Raw genomic sequence first — 17749 nt, 5'->3', positions numbered from 1 at the left:
GTTACATTATGTGATGTCTTTTTCTATTTGAACACACATTTATTTTTAGTATTTGAAATGTGGAAGCACAGTTAGTAATGGTGATGTACAGTTTATCTTCTAGTTGTTATTACCTTTCAAATTTTAGAATAATTAGAGAAATTGTGTTGACAGTATGCTAAATTATTTATCATGACCTGTCTTATTTCTTTTCTTTTTTTTTTTTTCAGCATGTAGTGACCTGGAGTTCAGAGAAGTGGCAAACAGACTGCGGGACTGGTTCAAGGCCCTTCATGAAAGTGGGAGCCAAAACAAGAAAACAAAGCCATTACTGAGGCCTGAGAGAAGCAGTAAGATTTTTCTATCTCTTTTATCTCCCTAGAAATAAGAAATTCAGGGATTCGGGCAGTGGCGCAGCGGGTTAAGCACACGTGGTGCAAAGCGCTAGGACCAGCGTAAGGATCCCGGTTCAAATCCCTAGCTCCCCACCGGCAGGGGAGTCGCTTCACAAGCGGTGAAGCAGGTCTGCAGGTGTCTGTCTTTCTCTCCCCCTCTCTGTCTTCCCCTCCTCTCTCCATTTCTCTCTGTCCTATCCAACAATAACGACATGAATAACCACAACAGTGTTAAACAACAAGGGCAACAAAGGGAAAATAAATAAAAATTTAAAAAAATATAAGAAAAAGAAAAAGAAAGAAGAAATGCAAATTGAAATAGAGTACTGTTAGGATTTTAGAAACTTTTCATTTTGTGTTTTAATTTATGCACAAATATGTATTGCATATGTAATGTATATGTATAATATGAGCTTAACTATAGGGAGATTTTTAAAGATTTGAAGCATTTACTATAAAATTCAAGGAGATGAGGTTTGTGAAGAAGTTATCATATCTGACAAAAGAAAATACCAAGCACATCTGATAGGACTGAATTTTCCCATGTAAGTGGTTCAGCTTGGAGCCTGGCACTACATGCTGTGGTAAAAAACAAAAGCTTTGGAGTTATGTTGTCTTTTTCTCTTTTTGTCTCTCTCTGTTTGAATGAAAGAAAGGTGACCTGGGATAATGAAATTGCATACAAGTGAAGTTTCATTTCTACTAGAGAGAGTGAGAGTGTTCTTACTTTCTTGCAACATTGCCAGTGGACTTTGATGTGTAATGCTAAAATAATACTGATTTCTAGTCAAGTCACTTCATAAAGTGACAGTTACTCATAATCTATAATCCTCACAATACCTCATTTCTTTTCTTCTCATCAAAGAATTTTCCATGCTCTCAGCCTGCTGTGTTTATGAATTTTGTTTATGTTCTTAAAAAGTTTAAAAGTTACATTCTTTAAAGTCACTGATACGTTATCATTTCCTGAATGGGTAGTAACTATGTATGTTTCTTATGAAGTTATGGAAAAAATACGTAGTTTTATCCTTATTCTGTACGAGTATCCCCCAGTTTTTTTTTAATTGTGAATTATAAATTTTGGCAGGTATTAAATTGTGATGCCTTGAGCATAATCAAGATGTCTGAACTTACTTAATAGAAGTAATAATTAAATTTATTTTATCCTATATCATGAAGCAGACTGATGTGGGGGTAAGGGTGAGGTTATGGGTTTTCCTGAATTTCTTACATATTGAATATGTTTTTTAAAAATTAATATCCACACTTATGTTCCCAGTACTCATACACAAATGTTTTTATCTTTTGTTGTCAAATTTCTTTATTGAAATAGCAAATTCTCCGGTATTTCAACTTAAATATAATGGAAACTTTTGGAATATTCACCACAGGGCCTGGTCAATTCTGAACAATCATAAATTTTACTGCCCTTTTTAGCCTTTTTCTTGCAAAATGGAATTCTCTTAATATACTAGTCTAATGAGGATCCTTAGCAATTGAGTAAGTCTGAGGAGTAAAAGAAAATGGATACTTAGAGTGCTTCAGGGAATTGGATTCAGTGGCCAACTAGGATTGAATCTCTAGAAGGAAGTTGTTAGTTACAATAGGTGTAACAACTCCCTGGATCAGAAATGTCTGATTTCCTTTTCTTCTGAGATCTGTACATACTTTTATAGGCCCCTTTCTTAACTTCATCATATTAAATTTGAAAATCAATCCTCTAGTTTCATGCTTCCAATCCCCTCTGTATTTTTATGTTCATAGCACTTATCACTATCTACCAAATAGCAATCAACTTGTTTATTTATTTTTTATCTTTCACTCTTAATAAAGCAGAGACATTTACACATTGTGTTATCAGAGATTTGAATAGTTTGGCAATTGGCAGTCTCTAAAAATGGATGAAATGAATGTATGCAGCAAAGAAGCAAATAAAATACTACAAAGTATAAATATGACCTAATTTAATCAGTTGTTCCACTAATCAAAAAATCTGCTATTGCCATTATTTACTGTTTATTTAAGAATGCTCATTTATTGTCTAATTATTACAAGTTGATCATTTAATATTTCCATTATTTTCTTTATGACAAATAATTTTCTAGCTACTTTGTATGCTTTAGTATCTATAAGAAAAATTCCAAGTGGTAGGAATAATGCATTAGTATGTGAATGTGCTTTTTAAATTAAAAATGGTAATAAATAATTTTTGCAAAAAGCTTGAAAACTCTACGAACAACAAATGCTGGAAAGGTTATGGGGGAAAAGAAACCTTCCTGCGCTGTTAGTGAGAATGTAAATTGCCCTAACTCCTGTGGAGAGCCAGTCTGGAGAACTCTCAGATAGCTAGATATGGACCTACCCTATGGCCCTGCAATTCCTCTCTAGGAAGTATATACTTAGGAATCAAACACACCCATCAAAAAAGATCTGTATATACCTATGTTCATAGCAGCACAATTTTTGTTTGTTTTTATTTTACTTCAATTTTTATTTAAATTTTTTATTTATAAAAAGGAAACATTGACTAAACCATAGGATAAGAGGGGTACAACTCCACACAATTCCCACCACCAGAATCCCGTATCCCATCCCCCCTCCCCTGATAGCTTTTCAGTTCTTTAACCCTCTAGGAGTTGGACCCAAGATCATTGTGGGATGCAGAAGGTGGAAGATCTGGCTTCTGTAATTGTTTCCCTGCTGAACATGGGTGTTGACAGGTCAATCCATACCCCCAGCCTGTCTCTCTCTTTCCCTAGTAGGGAAGGACTCTGGGGAAGTGGAACTCTAAGACACATTGATGGGGTTGTCTGTTTAGGGAAGTCCGGTCGGCATCCTGCTAGCATCTGGAACCTGGTGGTTGAAAAGAGAGTTAACAGCAATTTGTAATAGCCAAAATCTGGAAGCAACCCAGGTGTCCAACAACAGATGAGTGGCTGAAAAAGTTGTGGTGTATATACACAATGGAATGCTACTCAGCTATAAATAAATGTTGAATTCACCTTTTTAGATCAAAGCTTGAACAAAATCATGTGAGATAAGCCTGAGAGAGAAGGACGAATATGGGATGATGTCACTCACAGAAGTTAAGAAATAAGAACAGAAAAGGAAAATACAAAGTACTGGGTTTGGTGTATTGCACCAAAGTAAAGGACTGGGGTGGTGGTGGTGGGAGGCTTTTAGGTTCTGGTGCATGATAATGGAGGAGGACCTAGGCAGAACGTTAGAATGTCTAGTAGCAAACTAAGATACTTTACACCTGTACTGACAACTGTATTTACTGTTGACAACAAAGCATTAATCCCTGAAAAAATAATAATAATATTAAAGCTTAGATATGGTGAGTTCCAACAGCCAGGCATGAGAGTTAACTATCCCCTCATTCTGCTTGTGGGGGTGTGTGGAGTGGGAGTGGGGAGAATCACCATTCTATTCAACTTTTCTATTTTAGTAAGCTTGCTATTATATTTTATTGTTAGCATATTTGGACTGTCTTTATTCACAATGCATTTGGATATAAAATTTGGAGATGTGGATATTCTTACATAGGAGTACAAAACAAAAGTAGGACACTTTCACAATACATATTTCTTTCTCAGGTTGCTGATATGAAGAAGTTCTAGATTAAGGTACTGGTCAGTGGGATTCTCCCTGGGTGTCTTTTTTTTTTTTTTTTTGTCATTTGGCATAAACTCAGGGGAAGGAAAATGTATTCTCTCTCTCTCTCTCTCACTATGTATTTATTTATTACTGGATAAAGACAGAGAGAAATTGAGATGGAACAGGGAGATAGAGGGAGAAAGACAGAGAGAGACACTTGCAGCAGCCCTACCTCACCATTTGCAAAGCTTTCCCTCTGCAGGTGGGGACCAGGGGCTTGGACCCGGGTCCTTGCACACTGTAATGTATTTAACACGGTGTGCCACCACCTGGCCCTGAGGATTTCTACTTTCTATTCTTTCTTTTTTTAACTTTATCCATGAAAAAAATAATTTGTTATTCATCATTCTCCTTCTGGCATATCTCATATAACATTATTTCTTTAAGTTCTATCCTGGATGTAGCAAGCAAGAGAAACTATACCATAATTTCTCACAGCTGAATATATATATATTCTTATTTTTATCACAGCTGTCTTATTTTTATCACAGTTTTCTTAACTATATATTTATGGTTATATAATAACAACAATACTATTCCTATATTCATTTTTAATGCATTTATTTGATAAACCTGCTAGCAAATTATTGGCACTTGGCAGTCTCTCTCTCTCTCTCTTTCATCTTCAGGTTATCAGTGGGGCTTGGGGGACTATGAAGCCACTACTTCTGGCACCTGTTTTTTCCCTTTTTTCCATTTTATTTGATAAGTCAAAGAGAAGTTGAGAGAGAAGGAAGAGATAGAGATGGGAGAGTGAAAGACACCGGCAGAACTGCTCTGCCACTTGTGATCAAAGGTGGGGAACCCAGGACTCAAAATGGTTCCTTGCATGTGTTCTTGCGCTTTGACTATGTGCACTTAACTGGGTGCTCTACCACCCAGCTGCCTTGGCAATCTTTATTACTTAAAGTGTCTTGTAAACATTAATATTTTTTTAAATATATGAATATAATTTGTGCTTTTTGTAATAAGGATATCTGTATACTTTTTATTTAGTTTATCTTAATTTATTTTTACTTTAATCTTTTTATTGTATATAAATATCTGAATTAAGCAAAACATGCAAAAACATTACCAAATACACATTGGTTTAAAGTAGTCTTTAACATAGAGGCACAACGTCTCCTCTCCCCTGGTTTGTAGGGGACACACTAGGGTCCTAGTGTCCCTTATCCTGTCACCTTACTTCTTTCCCCAGAATCCTTTGCTTTGGTGCCATATACCATACTCAGGCCAAGTTTCACCTTATGTTTTCCCTTATTGTTGTTTGATCTTAAGTTCTCCCTATTAGTAAGATCATTTGGTATTGGTCTTTCTCTCTGGCTTCAGTCACTCAACATCATGCCTTCAAATTGTGACCATGCTAGTACAATAGAGATGACCTCATATTAACAGCTGCATAGTATTCCATTATGTATATGTATCATAACTTTCTTGGCCATTTATCTGTTGTTGGACATCTGCATTGCTTCCAACTTTGTACAATTATAAACTATGCTGCTATGAACATTGATACACACAGGTCATTTCAAATAGGTGTTTTTGTTTTCCCTAGGTAAACCCCAAGGAGACAAATAATGGGTCATAAGGTAAACCATTTCTAGAGTTTTGATGAATCTCCAGACTGTTTTCCATGGGTCTGGAACTATTTTCATTCCCACCAGCAATGCTGAAGATTTCTAGAGTTCTTTTCCCCCCACAGCCTCTTCAACAGTTGGTGTTTCTGTCTTTCTCATAGGTGTAAAATGGTATCTCATTGTTTTTTTATTTGCATTTTCCTGATCATCAGTGGCTTTGAAAATGTTTTCATATGTTGGTTGGCCCTTTGGATTTCATCTTTGAAGAAGATTCTAACCATATTTCCCTCCATTTTATTATTGGATTCTATGTCATTTTATTGTTGAGTTTGGTGGGTTCGTTGTGTATTTTGGTTATTCAGTCCTCTGCTTGATTTATTACATGAAGATTTTCTTCCACCTCATGGGAAGTCTCTTAGTTATGGCAGTGATTCCCTTTGTCATAAAAAGGTTTTTAGTTTTATGTAGTCTAATTGGCCTGTTCCTGCTTTTCTTTACTTTGCAGTTGGATTCATATCAAAGAAGATGTTGTAAAAACTGAAAATTTAAGATAGATCTGCCTATGTATTCTAAGTATTCGATAGTTGCTATTCTAATTTCTATATTTTTGACCAATTTGGAGTTAGCTTTGTATATGATGCAATTTGATTGTCCATTGTCATTTTTCTGCATGTTTCAACCCAGTTTTTCCCAAACTGTTTGTTGAATAGGCTTTTCTTTTTCCATTTGATGTCTTGGATTCCCTTGTCAAAAATTAGTTGACCATAGGTGTGGGGGTTGATTTCTGGGCTCTCAATTCTGTTCCACTTGTTTATTTTGGTTCCAGGACCAGGCCATTTTGATTTAGTGACTCTATAGCATGTTCTGAGGTCAGGAAATATAATGCCTCCATTCTTGCTCTTTTCCCTTAGTATTATTTTGTCTATCCTTGGCATTTTCTATTACCAGAAAAGTATATATATTATTTATAAAATGGAAACACTAACAAGGCCATAGGATAAGATTGGTATAATCCCCACCACCTCTGTAACCCATCCACTCCCCTGATAGCTTTCCTATTCTTTAACCCAATGGGAGTATGAACCCAGGGTCATTATAGGGTGCAGAAGGTAGAAGGTCTGGCTTCTATAATTGCTTCCCCACTAAACATGGGCTTTGACAGGTTGATCCATACTTCCAGCCTATCTCTCTCTTTCCATACTGAAGCAGGGCTCTGGGAAAGTGGGGCTCCAGGACACAGTGGTGGGTTCATCTGTCCAGGGAAGTATTGTCCAGGGTTGACATCATGGTAGCATCTGGAACCTGGTGGCTGAAGAAGAGTTAACATATAAAGCCAAACAAATTGTTGATTAATAATGAACGTAAAGGTTGGAATATTGAAGATGAAGATTTGGAGTCTCAATATGGAAATAACTAGTAGGTCTATTTTAGGTATATTTCAAAGGGTCCAGGACTTTATTAGTTTTTGCCTGAGCCTGACATCTGATATACAAGTGGACCCAAGGTATTGTCTGGGGAGATAATGCCATCACTAGAAAAAAGGCTAGAAAGCTGGATCAGGGCAGAGAGTACCTCCCAAATATGGGAAAAGTATAAATATTATTGATTATAAATCCCACCGATTTAATCTGGGGCCCATATTAAGCATATGAGCTTATGTAACTTCTATATCCCTGTATGTCTGAACTTGCATTCTGTGGTCATCAGTAGGAACCACTTTCATGACCCATCTTCTTCAGGTGGTAGATAGAGTATGTTATCCACCCCCTTCTGAAGATGGAACATTCTCTACCATTGTGGATCCACACTGAGGGCAAGGTCCAATGGGGACCCCTGAAAGGGTTCATTATATTGTTCCTGATGGAGATTACCAGTGATAATGGAGAGAGGGATCTATTCCAGGTCTAGGCTCATCCTGTTTATGTGGGAATCCCAATACTCTGGTCAGAATCATGTTAGCATCTGGAACCTGGTGGGTGAAAAGAGAGTTAACATACAAAGCCAAAAAATTATTAACTAATCATGAATCTAAAGATTGTAATAGTGCAGATGAAGTGTTGCGGGGGGTCCTCCATTTTGTAGGTAGCTAGTAGGCATATTTTACTTATATTCCAAAGGACCTGTGGCTATACTAGTTTTGTTTTTTTTTCCTTCCCCCCCCCCCCCCCCCCGAGCCTGAAATCTGATATGCAGGTAGATCCAAGTTATGGACTGCAAAAGCGGAGTAAGGGCAAGAGACTGACATACTTTAAGGATGACTCTTTAGTCACTATTAGGCCACCCCACCAGCTGGGGCCCTATTCAGGGAATCCTGAAATTCCCAAACAGACATGATGGGCCTAGACCTCAAATAAATCCCTCTCTCCATTGTTACCAGTCATTTCTATTAGGAACAACACAATAGGCCCCTTTGTGGGCCCCCAATAGACATTGCCCTCAACTTTGATCAACAATGGTAGAGAATGTTCCATCCTTTGAAGGGAGGATGGAAAACATACTCTATGCTACACCTGAGGAAGATGGGTCATATTGGGGCAGCTTGGAATGTTCCTACTCATGACCACAGAATGTGAGCTCAGATCTACACTGATGCAGAGGTCACATAGGCTCCAAAGCTGAATATGGGCCCCAGACCAAATTAAATGATGGTGTTTACAGTCAACAATATTTATACTGCTTTCCCATATTAGGGAGCTACTCTCTTTCCTGATCCAGTTTTCTGTTCCTTTTCCAGCCATAACATCATCTCCCCAGACAATAACGTGTCTTTTAAGAAAAACTTTTATATCTTTTGTTCTGCTTTCTTGAAGAAATTTGGTGGGACCTTACTAGGGATAGCATTAAATCTGTATATGTCTCCGGGCAGAATTGTTATTTTGGTGATATTAGTTCTCACAATACATGAACATAGGATATTTCTCCATTTATCTGTTTTTTTTTATTATTTCCTTGTGAAGTATCTCATAATTTTCATTATAAGGTTATTTCACTTCCTTTTTTCAGCTTATCCTTAGTCATTTGCTTTTGTTGCTCTGGTGAATGGAATTAACTTCTGGTTTTGTGTTTACATAGAGAAATGTCACTGACTTTTGTATGCTAATTTTGTTTTAAGCTGCCATGTTTCTATATTGCTTGATAATTTCTAGGAGTTTTCTACTGAATTATTTTGGATTTTCTATGTATTTTCCTGTCATCTGCAAAAAAGTGATAGTTTTGACTTCTTCTCTTCCAGTTTATATCTCTTTAATCTCTTTCTCTTGTCTGATTGCTATGACACTAACTTCCAAGACTATGTTGAATAGTTATGGAGACAGTGGACATCCCTGTCTTATACCTGACAATAGAGGGAAAGCTTTAAGCTTCTCTCCATTGAATTTGACATTTGCCATTCTACTACTGTAGATAGATTCTGTACATTGAAAAAAAATTCCATTTATCCCCATTCTTTTTAATGATATGATCATGAAAGCCATTGGCTCTTCTTGAAGTCTTAAGCTGCATCTATTAAGATAATCATGTGGTTTTTGGATTTCCTCTTGTTGATGTAGCAAATTGCATTTATTGACATACATAGGTTAAACCAACCTTGAATCCTTGGGATAAGTACTTTTGGTTATGTTGTTTTTGTTCTTTTATTTGCTGCTATAGTTAGGTTGCTAGGATTTCGTTTAGAATCAAAATATCTATGTTAATCAGATAAAGTTTTATTTTTTATTTTGAGTTATAAGTCCTTTTAAAAATTCTTGTAATGCAGGCTTAGTAAAGATATTTTAATTAATCTGTTCCTTGTTTGAAAAGGTCTTTACGGCTCTATCCATTTTAAATAATAGTCTGGTATGATAGAAAATTCCAGGTTAAAGCTTCTCTTAATCAGAATCAATTTATGTCTTACCATTTTCTTCTGGCCTTTGTAGTTTCTATTGAGAAGACTATAGATAGATAGACTTAAGAATTTTCCTCTGAATATGACCTTTTGTTTTACTCTTGCTGCTTTCAGGATCCTTTCTTTGTCTTTGGTCTTTGCTAGTTTAAAAATGATCTGTAGGTCTGAATCAATTCTATTTTGGTTTTTGTGTGATTCTTGGATGTATATATTCTCCCAAATAGGAAGTTGGAGAAAATTCTCTGCAATTACAACATTCAATATATGTTCTTCTCTTGCCTCTGCCTATTATAACAATAGGTATCTCTATTTTTTGAATACTCTTCCTTCTGAGCTCATCCTAGGTGTTTCTGGTGCTGATTTCATTATCATTTGGTCTATTTTCTAGGTTATTTACTGTTTTCTTTGTGTCTTCTGCTTCATCTTATCTTTTGGTGATTCTGTTTTCAGCCTTCATAGTTCTGCTTTCTAGGCCCACCAGTCTGTTAATTCAACACTGTAATTATGTTCTGAATGTCTGCATTTCAATTCAGCTATTATAGTCTGATATTCTGTAATTGTTCTTTGTAGCTCAGTTATCATGCTCTCAGCTACTCTGACAGGTAGTTCAGGTAAAGCAATTGATAATTCATCTATCCTAGCTTTTTTGTCTCTTTACTTTTGTCGTGGACTAAGTTCCTGCTCTCTTATGGGGTGTCCTTTGTTTTTCTGTATCCTTTGAGTATTGATCCTATTGCTTGCTTTCTTCAGATCTGAGGCATGTCCCGGGAACACTTTGAGGATAGCCACAGAAATTTTACCTTCCTCTGATTTACTTAAGCTTTTTCCTGGACTTTTGTCCTGCTTAGGTTGTGAAAAAGGAAGGGTAAGTAGGGCTTTTTATTTTTTCCTGTCTCCTCATTCTGAGTATAGCATACTCAAGACATTGTGATTCCCTGTAGGGGCAGTAGTCTCTGATGTTGCTGTTTTGCCTTCTGTGCTATGCTATTTCAAACCTGACCCCACTGCACTAAGGAAAGCTTTTGTGCTGTGGCAGCTTTCCCTTACTCTCTGTTTCTTTCCACCTGTAAGGGTTTGCCCCCAGATCAGTGACACCCTGGAGAAAACACACACACACACACACACACACACACACACACACACACACACACACTGAATGAGAAAAACAGAGGAGAACCAGACCATTACTTCAGCATTTTTATAATGGAAATTAACTTGAGACCATGCCCATTCAAATCCTGTATTCTACCACTGTGTCAGTTTCCCAGGAAAAATGAACTTATATTGTATTTGGAAATGATTGAAAATAAAGCAGTGAGTGTTTTTATATCTGGTAATAGCATATTTTATAAAGGAGAGTAAGCACATAAAGATGATGCAGATGCTCTGTAATGGTGGTGTTATTTTTATATGTGGAAGTAGGACAACATCTAGTGCTGGGTAAAGAAAGATGAATAAATCAACCCCCAATGTACAATGCAACAAGAGGAAAAAAATGAGAATGTAACATAGGTGAGAGGGTTCAAGGACAAAAATGACCAAAGCTAATGATAAGAATCAAACAAACTGGGGGCCCAGTGGTGGCTTGCCTGGCTAAGTGCATACACTGTCATGTGCAAGTACCCAGGTTTGAGCCTCCACAACCCAGCTGCAGGGGGGCATGCTTTACAAGTGAAGCAGGTCTATAGGTATCTATCTTTCTCTCTCCCTCTATATCTGTCTCTTCCTCCTTTCTCAATTTCTATATGTCCTAAAAAAGAAAGAAAGAGAGAGGGAAAGAAAGAAAGGAAGAAATGAAGAAAGAAAGAAAGAAAGAAAGAAAGAAAGAAAGAAAGAAAGAAAGCTTCTGGCACCAAGCCCCAGAAATAACCCTGGTGGAAATAAAAAGTAAATAGAAAAAACCCAAAACTAACTTAACTAATGGTTAAGTCACAAGGGATATTTGTTCAACTAGACATAGGTAAGCTACTTTGTGAGTAGGAGAAAAAGAAAGTGAGAGGATATATTTCCCTTTATGAGTCCAGTAAGATAAAAAGTAAATAGAAAAAAAAAACAAAAATAACAAAACAGCAATACCTCTTGTCTTAGAACTCACATAGATACTCAGAACACTCAACTAGACATAGGTAAACTACTTTGTGAGTAGGAGAAAAAGAAAGTGAGAGGGTGTATTTCCCTTTATGTGTCCAGTAAGATTCCTTGGTAGCTTTGTAATTAATATATAGTGAGGCTGAGTAATCACTAGGATAAAAGAAATAAAGTAATATTGTGGCTCAGTGTGTTTTTTTCAATCATTCTGACATGTCAGAAAAATTAAACTAGCAGGTAATATTTGTTCATTTTGAAGAAAGAGAATAATTTGTATGATTAATATATACAGATTATTTTACTTGTCATGCTGTATAGTGAATATTCAAAGTATTTTATTAAGCTAATATTTTAACATAATTGCTTTATAGTTACAAAATTTCATTCTTCATTTTATCTTAACATGTGCATTCATGCCCTGTAATGATTGACAGGGCATTCACTTTTTTTTTTTTTTTTTTTTTTTTTGCCTCCACGGTTATTGCTGCAGCTTGGTACCAAGCCTTCACTATGAATCCACTGCTCCTGGAGGCCATTTTCCCCATTTTGTTGTCTCTGTTGTTGCATTTTTTGTAGTTGTTATTGTTGTCATAGCTGTTGTTGTTGTTAGAGAGAAATTGAGAGAGATGGGGAAGATAGAGAGGAGGAGAGAAAGATAGACATCTGCAGACCTGCTCCATTACTTGCAAAGGTACCTCCTGCAGGTGGGGAGCCAGGGGCTGGAATCAGGATCCTTACAGCGGCCCTCACACTTTGAGAGATGTGCAGGTAACCCGCTGCTCCATCACCCAACCACCACCCACTCTTCTTTTAGCCAGTATTTATTATCAAGCCAAATGAACTTCTGGGTTTTATCTATGAGCCACTATAGTTTTGCATTTGGTTGGAAAAGAGCACATGATTTTTTTTTTCATATTATAAGGATAGAAACTGTGAACAAAGTAAATGTGGGCTGGCATCTCATCTCTACTTTCCTCCTACATGGCAGCCATTTCATTGCCAGCTAAGATACATGTCCAGAAGTTATGCATTAACTGTAACTTCATGGTGGTCTCTTCCAAAACAGATGTAATTTCTGAGGGTTTTTTTTATTATCATTCTCAGTTTATCAAGATGTTGATTTATAGAATTTTGTTGATAAGACAGGGTCACATCTCCACACTTTCCCTAAAATAAATGCCAATATATCCTACTCTCCACCAAGCCATCATACTGTGCTAAGATAGTCTTGAATCCCTGGACTCTCATTAGTGTTCCCTTCCCACCACTGAGTCCTTGGGTTTGCTGTGGTTAACTATAGCTCACTGTGGATTTCCCCTATACTTTACTTTGTTCCTTAGATTCCAACTATGAATGATATTATGAAGATTTATTTTGTAAGAAACTATGTATCCTAGTCACAAATATTATACTAACATAGAAAGCAATCTCTGTGACATTTCCTGATAATAAAATTGAAACTCACCACCTTAATGGAGATTACACTGATTAGTAACTGATACCACTCTATAAAAACAAAAACAAAAACAAGACGCCTCTTCAAGGTAATATTCTACAGATTAAGTAATAGATATCTCCACTTAACTATGCTTTGCACAGCCCAGAAGCTATATATATTGCTATTCTCCTATGCTTACATCTATCATTAATATTTCGATATTTAATTATAGACTACAATTCCTAAGTTGTTCTTTAGATCTGGAAGCTTTTCTAAATTTGAAGGGTTTTTTTAAATATATGTAAGTATAAGGGAGATATTCTTACTATCTAAAATGTAGCAAGCTCCATTTTTACATCAATTTCAATCTATTTTCACTCTCTAGACAAATGATTGTTGAGGGTCTATAGACAGGCCCATATAAATTAGTAGAGTGCTATCTCCCTCTATGAGTCTGTAGGTGATGGAGAACAGAATGGAGAAACAGAAAGGGAGAAGAATAGCAAATGACAGGCTGTGAGAATAATCCCTTTGGAGAGTAGTCAATATCGACTTCCTGTACCAAGGACTGAATTTTAAAAAGGTGGTCAGGACAGTCTAAGAGATAGATATAAAGTGGCATTTGTCCAGGTTCATCAGGGGATGGGGAATATTATTGACATTTTGAGACAAAACTAATGTGAAACAACTTTCTACCACATGTGGGACAATAATTGAGAAATTAATTTAACCAAATAGAATTTTGTTCAGTGACCTATACATCTAAGGACCAGCATGGGCAGATAGTTCAGCTAACATAGTGGGTTGAGTAAATGAAAGATAGTCCTTCTAAATTTAACACACACACACAGAGAGAGAGAGAGAGAGAGAGAGAGAGAGAGAGAGAGAGAGAGAGACTGGAGTGCATAGAAAATAGTTTTAAAAGTATTTTATTATTTAGGTATTTGATATAGACAGGCAGAGAGAAATCAATATGGAAGGGAAAGAGGAAGAGGAAAAGAGACACCTACAGCACTATGTCTCCACTCATGAAGCTTGCCTTCTGCAGGAGGGAGTTGGGGGCTTGTACCTGGATACATGTGCATTGTAACATGTGTGCACTACCAAGTGTCCCACTGTCCAGCTCCTGGGGAAAAATAAAACCTTCCAGATTGAAAACCATAATTTCCTGGCTAAGAAATCCTAGAGAAATTTAGTAGGGGATTGGCACTGCTGCACACAAAATTTATGGATTAGATAATCAATGGAAAGACATGTATCAAAACACAGAGTAAAATAATGAAAGAACAGAAATAGTAAATGAAAGGGTTTCTCCAGAACCAATCCTTGTACTTGGCTATAAGCATACCTTATTTGAGACAAAAATAAGAAACTTTAATATGAGCCAGTGAGTTTTATGTCTCAGTGCTTGTAAATAATTCAAGACTAAACTTATAAAGTGAACAGTCAACTCTCTATTCGCATGCTTATTTACAGGCATATGTGGGTGTGGGGATAATTTATATGCTATTTCTGATCTCCAGAAAATATTACCAAATTAGACTGTAAAGTTTATTTAGTTAGTTAGTGGGGGGGAGCGAAGGAGGGAAGGAGGGAGTGGAGAGAGAGAGAGAGAAAAGAAGAAAGGAGGACAAGGAGGAGGAGGAGGAGGAGGAGAAGAAGAAGGAGAAGGAGAAGGAGAAGGAGAAGGAGAAGGAGAAGGAGAAGGAGAAGGGGAAGGGGAAGGGGAAGGGGAAGGGGAAGAGGAAGAAGGAGATGAAGGAGAAGAAGGAGAAGAAGGAGAGAGACTGTCACCATGTGGGGGTTGGCTTGAAACTGGGTCATTTACTTGGCAAAGCACTACTCAAGGAAGCCATATTCCAGCACAATTTTAATTTTTTTTAAGAAAGTGCTATTTAAATTGGCTTAGGACTAAGTAAGTGCTTATATATATTACCTTCATAAAATGTCTGATATTTTTTTAAAAGAACCTTGTAATGCTTTCAGAAGTATTTTTATTGAGAGAGACTCAAATATTTTATCAAATGTAAGTTCACCAAATTTAAATCAATACTAGCAAAACAAATTACCTGAACATTATTTATTTCAATTAAAATATATGTATTCAGAGTTATCACTATTTGCTCTAAGTACATTGTTTTAATGTACTTGGACATGTTTCTCCTAAAATACTGATTGAATGATTTGGAATTATTTGTACTAAACTTTTATTTTTATTATTTTAAATAATGTAAATGTGCAATCCATAATTGAACTTAAAGACAAGAATATTGCAGATGAAGATTTGGGGTCTCTGTTTTGGAAAAAGCTAGTAGGTCTATTTTAGGTATATTCCAAGGGGCCCCTGACTTTACTAGTATTTGCCTGTGCCTGACATCTAATATGCGGGTGGACCCAGGTCATTGTCCGTAGGATTAATTGTGAAAGCATGGTAGAGCTTAGAGGAACTCTCCCATCCTTGAGATGGAGGTCTGGAAAGACATCCCACTTGTCAGTGTCTCCCTTTCAGGGATAGAGCTAGGAGGGAAATGCTTTCCTGACTTAGTTTCCTCTCGTTGGTCTTCCAAGCTTCACAAAGGCCAGCAACTTCTCACAGTTAACTCATTCCCCTGCTGCAGACCAAATGGCTGCCTGCTTGAAAGTTCAACTGCTTTTGGTCATACATACTCCATTCTGCCTTGACTAAAAGGCTTTACTTTTTATTCCCTTCACCTCCTCCACTTTGATCTAACTCCTCTATATTATCTCTCTGCCTTCAAGGCTCCTTTCTGTCTGCTTCTCTCTTGCCACTAATCACTCCGGAACTCCCCTTTACAACTACCAATTCTCTTCATTCCTTAGAACTTTTGCCATGAAGGTTCTGACCTTCAAAGCCCACCACTATTGCCTCATGTGAAAAATGTCCTTTGTTCCCTTCTGCTACTTAAACCCTGCCTTCTGTACAATAAAGGAGATCATTTGTGATTAAAATGGTCTTCTGGCCCTTTTCTGCTATTAGCCACTGGAGTTAACACGAAGGGCCAGTAACAAGGCTTACCTCTGCTGTGAGGCCCCCCATGCAGTACCAGCAATTGTCTGGGGAGATGGTATCATAGTTGGAAAACAGAATTGAAAGCTAGGTCAGGGAAGAGAGTGGCTCCCAAATATGGGGAAAGTACATAAATATTGTTAACTGTAAACCTTATCGATTTGATCTGAGAGTGAGCCTGGGAACTCAGACATTCAAGGCATCCACTCTAACCTGTCTGACCATTAACCTTAGGTTTTCAATTCATCACAGTGTTTACATAAATCTTAGTATAGCTGTTATCCAGGAAGAATTGATTGTTTCCATAAAACTTAGATAATGTAAGTATTTACAATTAAATAGTTCTTTAGCAAAAAGCATCAATAGTAAAGCTTTAAAAGAAATTATGAGGGGGGCAGGGCCAGGTGGTGGCACACCTGGTTGAGTGCACATTTACAATGCACAAGGACCCAGGTTCAAGTCTCCAATCCCCACCTATAGGGGGAAAGCTTCACAGTGGTGAAGTAGTGCCACAGGTGTCTCTCTGTCTCTCTTCCTCTCTATCCCCCCTCCCCTCTTGATTTCTGGCTATCTCTATCCAATGAAGATAATAAAAAATTTTAAAAACGAAATTATGCATATGGGGGGCCAGGTAGTGGCACAGCTAGTTAAGAGCACATGTTACAATGTGCAAGTACCTGGGGTCAAGCCCCTTGACCCCACCTGCAGGGGGAAAGCTTTGCAAGTCGGGAAGCAGTGTTTCAGGTGTCGCTGTCTCTCTCCCTATCTCGCCCTGGCCTCTCAGCTTTTCTGGTTGTCTCTATTCAATACATAAATAAATATAATAAAAAGTAAAAGAAAAATAAATTATGCAAGCTGGAAAAGTTTGCTGTTTTTAAAGCAAATCCAGCCTACTTTACATAAAAATCAGGCTTGGCTATATAGTTTCTATATGTTAGAGCTATCACTGACAAAGATATGACTAAAGAAAAGCAAATAAAATGGTTAAAATATCACTGTGTATTTTATGGTAAGAATGTGAAGGAAATAGAAGTAATAAGCCTCTGATTCAATTATTATGGTTCCATAAAATCACTTATTTTAGCCTTTGTTCATTAAGTGCATAGTTCACCTGTCTTAATATGTATATTTTGAAATAATTTCAAATTTTAGAATAATTAAATATCCTAATATTAAAGAACATAACTAGAGTATATTGAGGATTTATTCTTACTGATTGCAACAGAGTATATGTTAGTGTATGTATTTGTATGTGTGTGCACTTTTTTGTGAAAGAGATATAGTTTATTTATCTTTTTTGTCAATTTGAAAATATCAAGACATTTGAATTATGTTAAATTCACAGATTAACACTCATAGTCAGATTAAAATAATGCATTATTACTTTCCTGCACACCAAATGCTCCCCTCCATTGGAGAAAATGATAGAATTATTTAAAACCCCCAGGGTAAATGACTGCATTCTTATTTCTCACCAAGACATTGCTCACTTTATATCATGCTGTCTTCACATTGAGAAGAAGATTGATTTTGAAATTACATTGTTTCAAAACATTGCCCCATTTTAATGCAATTAGGAGTCCTGAAGGTATAGAAGACAACTTTATTTTTTTTAAACAAAGATGTATGAAGTTTGTAGATAATTTTTCTTTTCTTATTTGAAATAATAAAAAGAAAATCCCAGGTCATTTTCTGTTTTGT

The 17749-nt window shown here is 36.7% G+C and overlaps 1 protein-coding gene across 1 annotated transcript in view; it reads left to right on the top strand.

Annotated features, from left to right (window-relative positions):
• The window catches only part of SPOCK3 (SPARC (osteonectin), cwcv and kazal like domains proteoglycan 3), a 450961-nt gene that overhangs the window by 404028 nt on the left and 29184 nt on the right, over positions 1-17749 (top strand). The window contains exon 7 of the mRNA XM_060184155.1: positions 210-329. Coding sequence (XP_060040138.1) covers positions 210-329 — 120 coding nt within the window. The remainder of the gene's footprint in view (positions 1-209; positions 330-17749) is intronic.

Source organism: Erinaceus europaeus, chromosome 2 (genome assembly GCF_950295315.1).
Source record: "Erinaceus europaeus chromosome 2, mEriEur2.1, whole genome shotgun sequence".
NCBI lineage: Eukaryota > Metazoa > Chordata > Mammalia > Eulipotyphla > Erinaceidae > Erinaceus > Erinaceus europaeus.
Note: the sequence above shows the minus strand (reverse complement) of the source record. Positions and strands in the feature narration are given on the sequence as shown.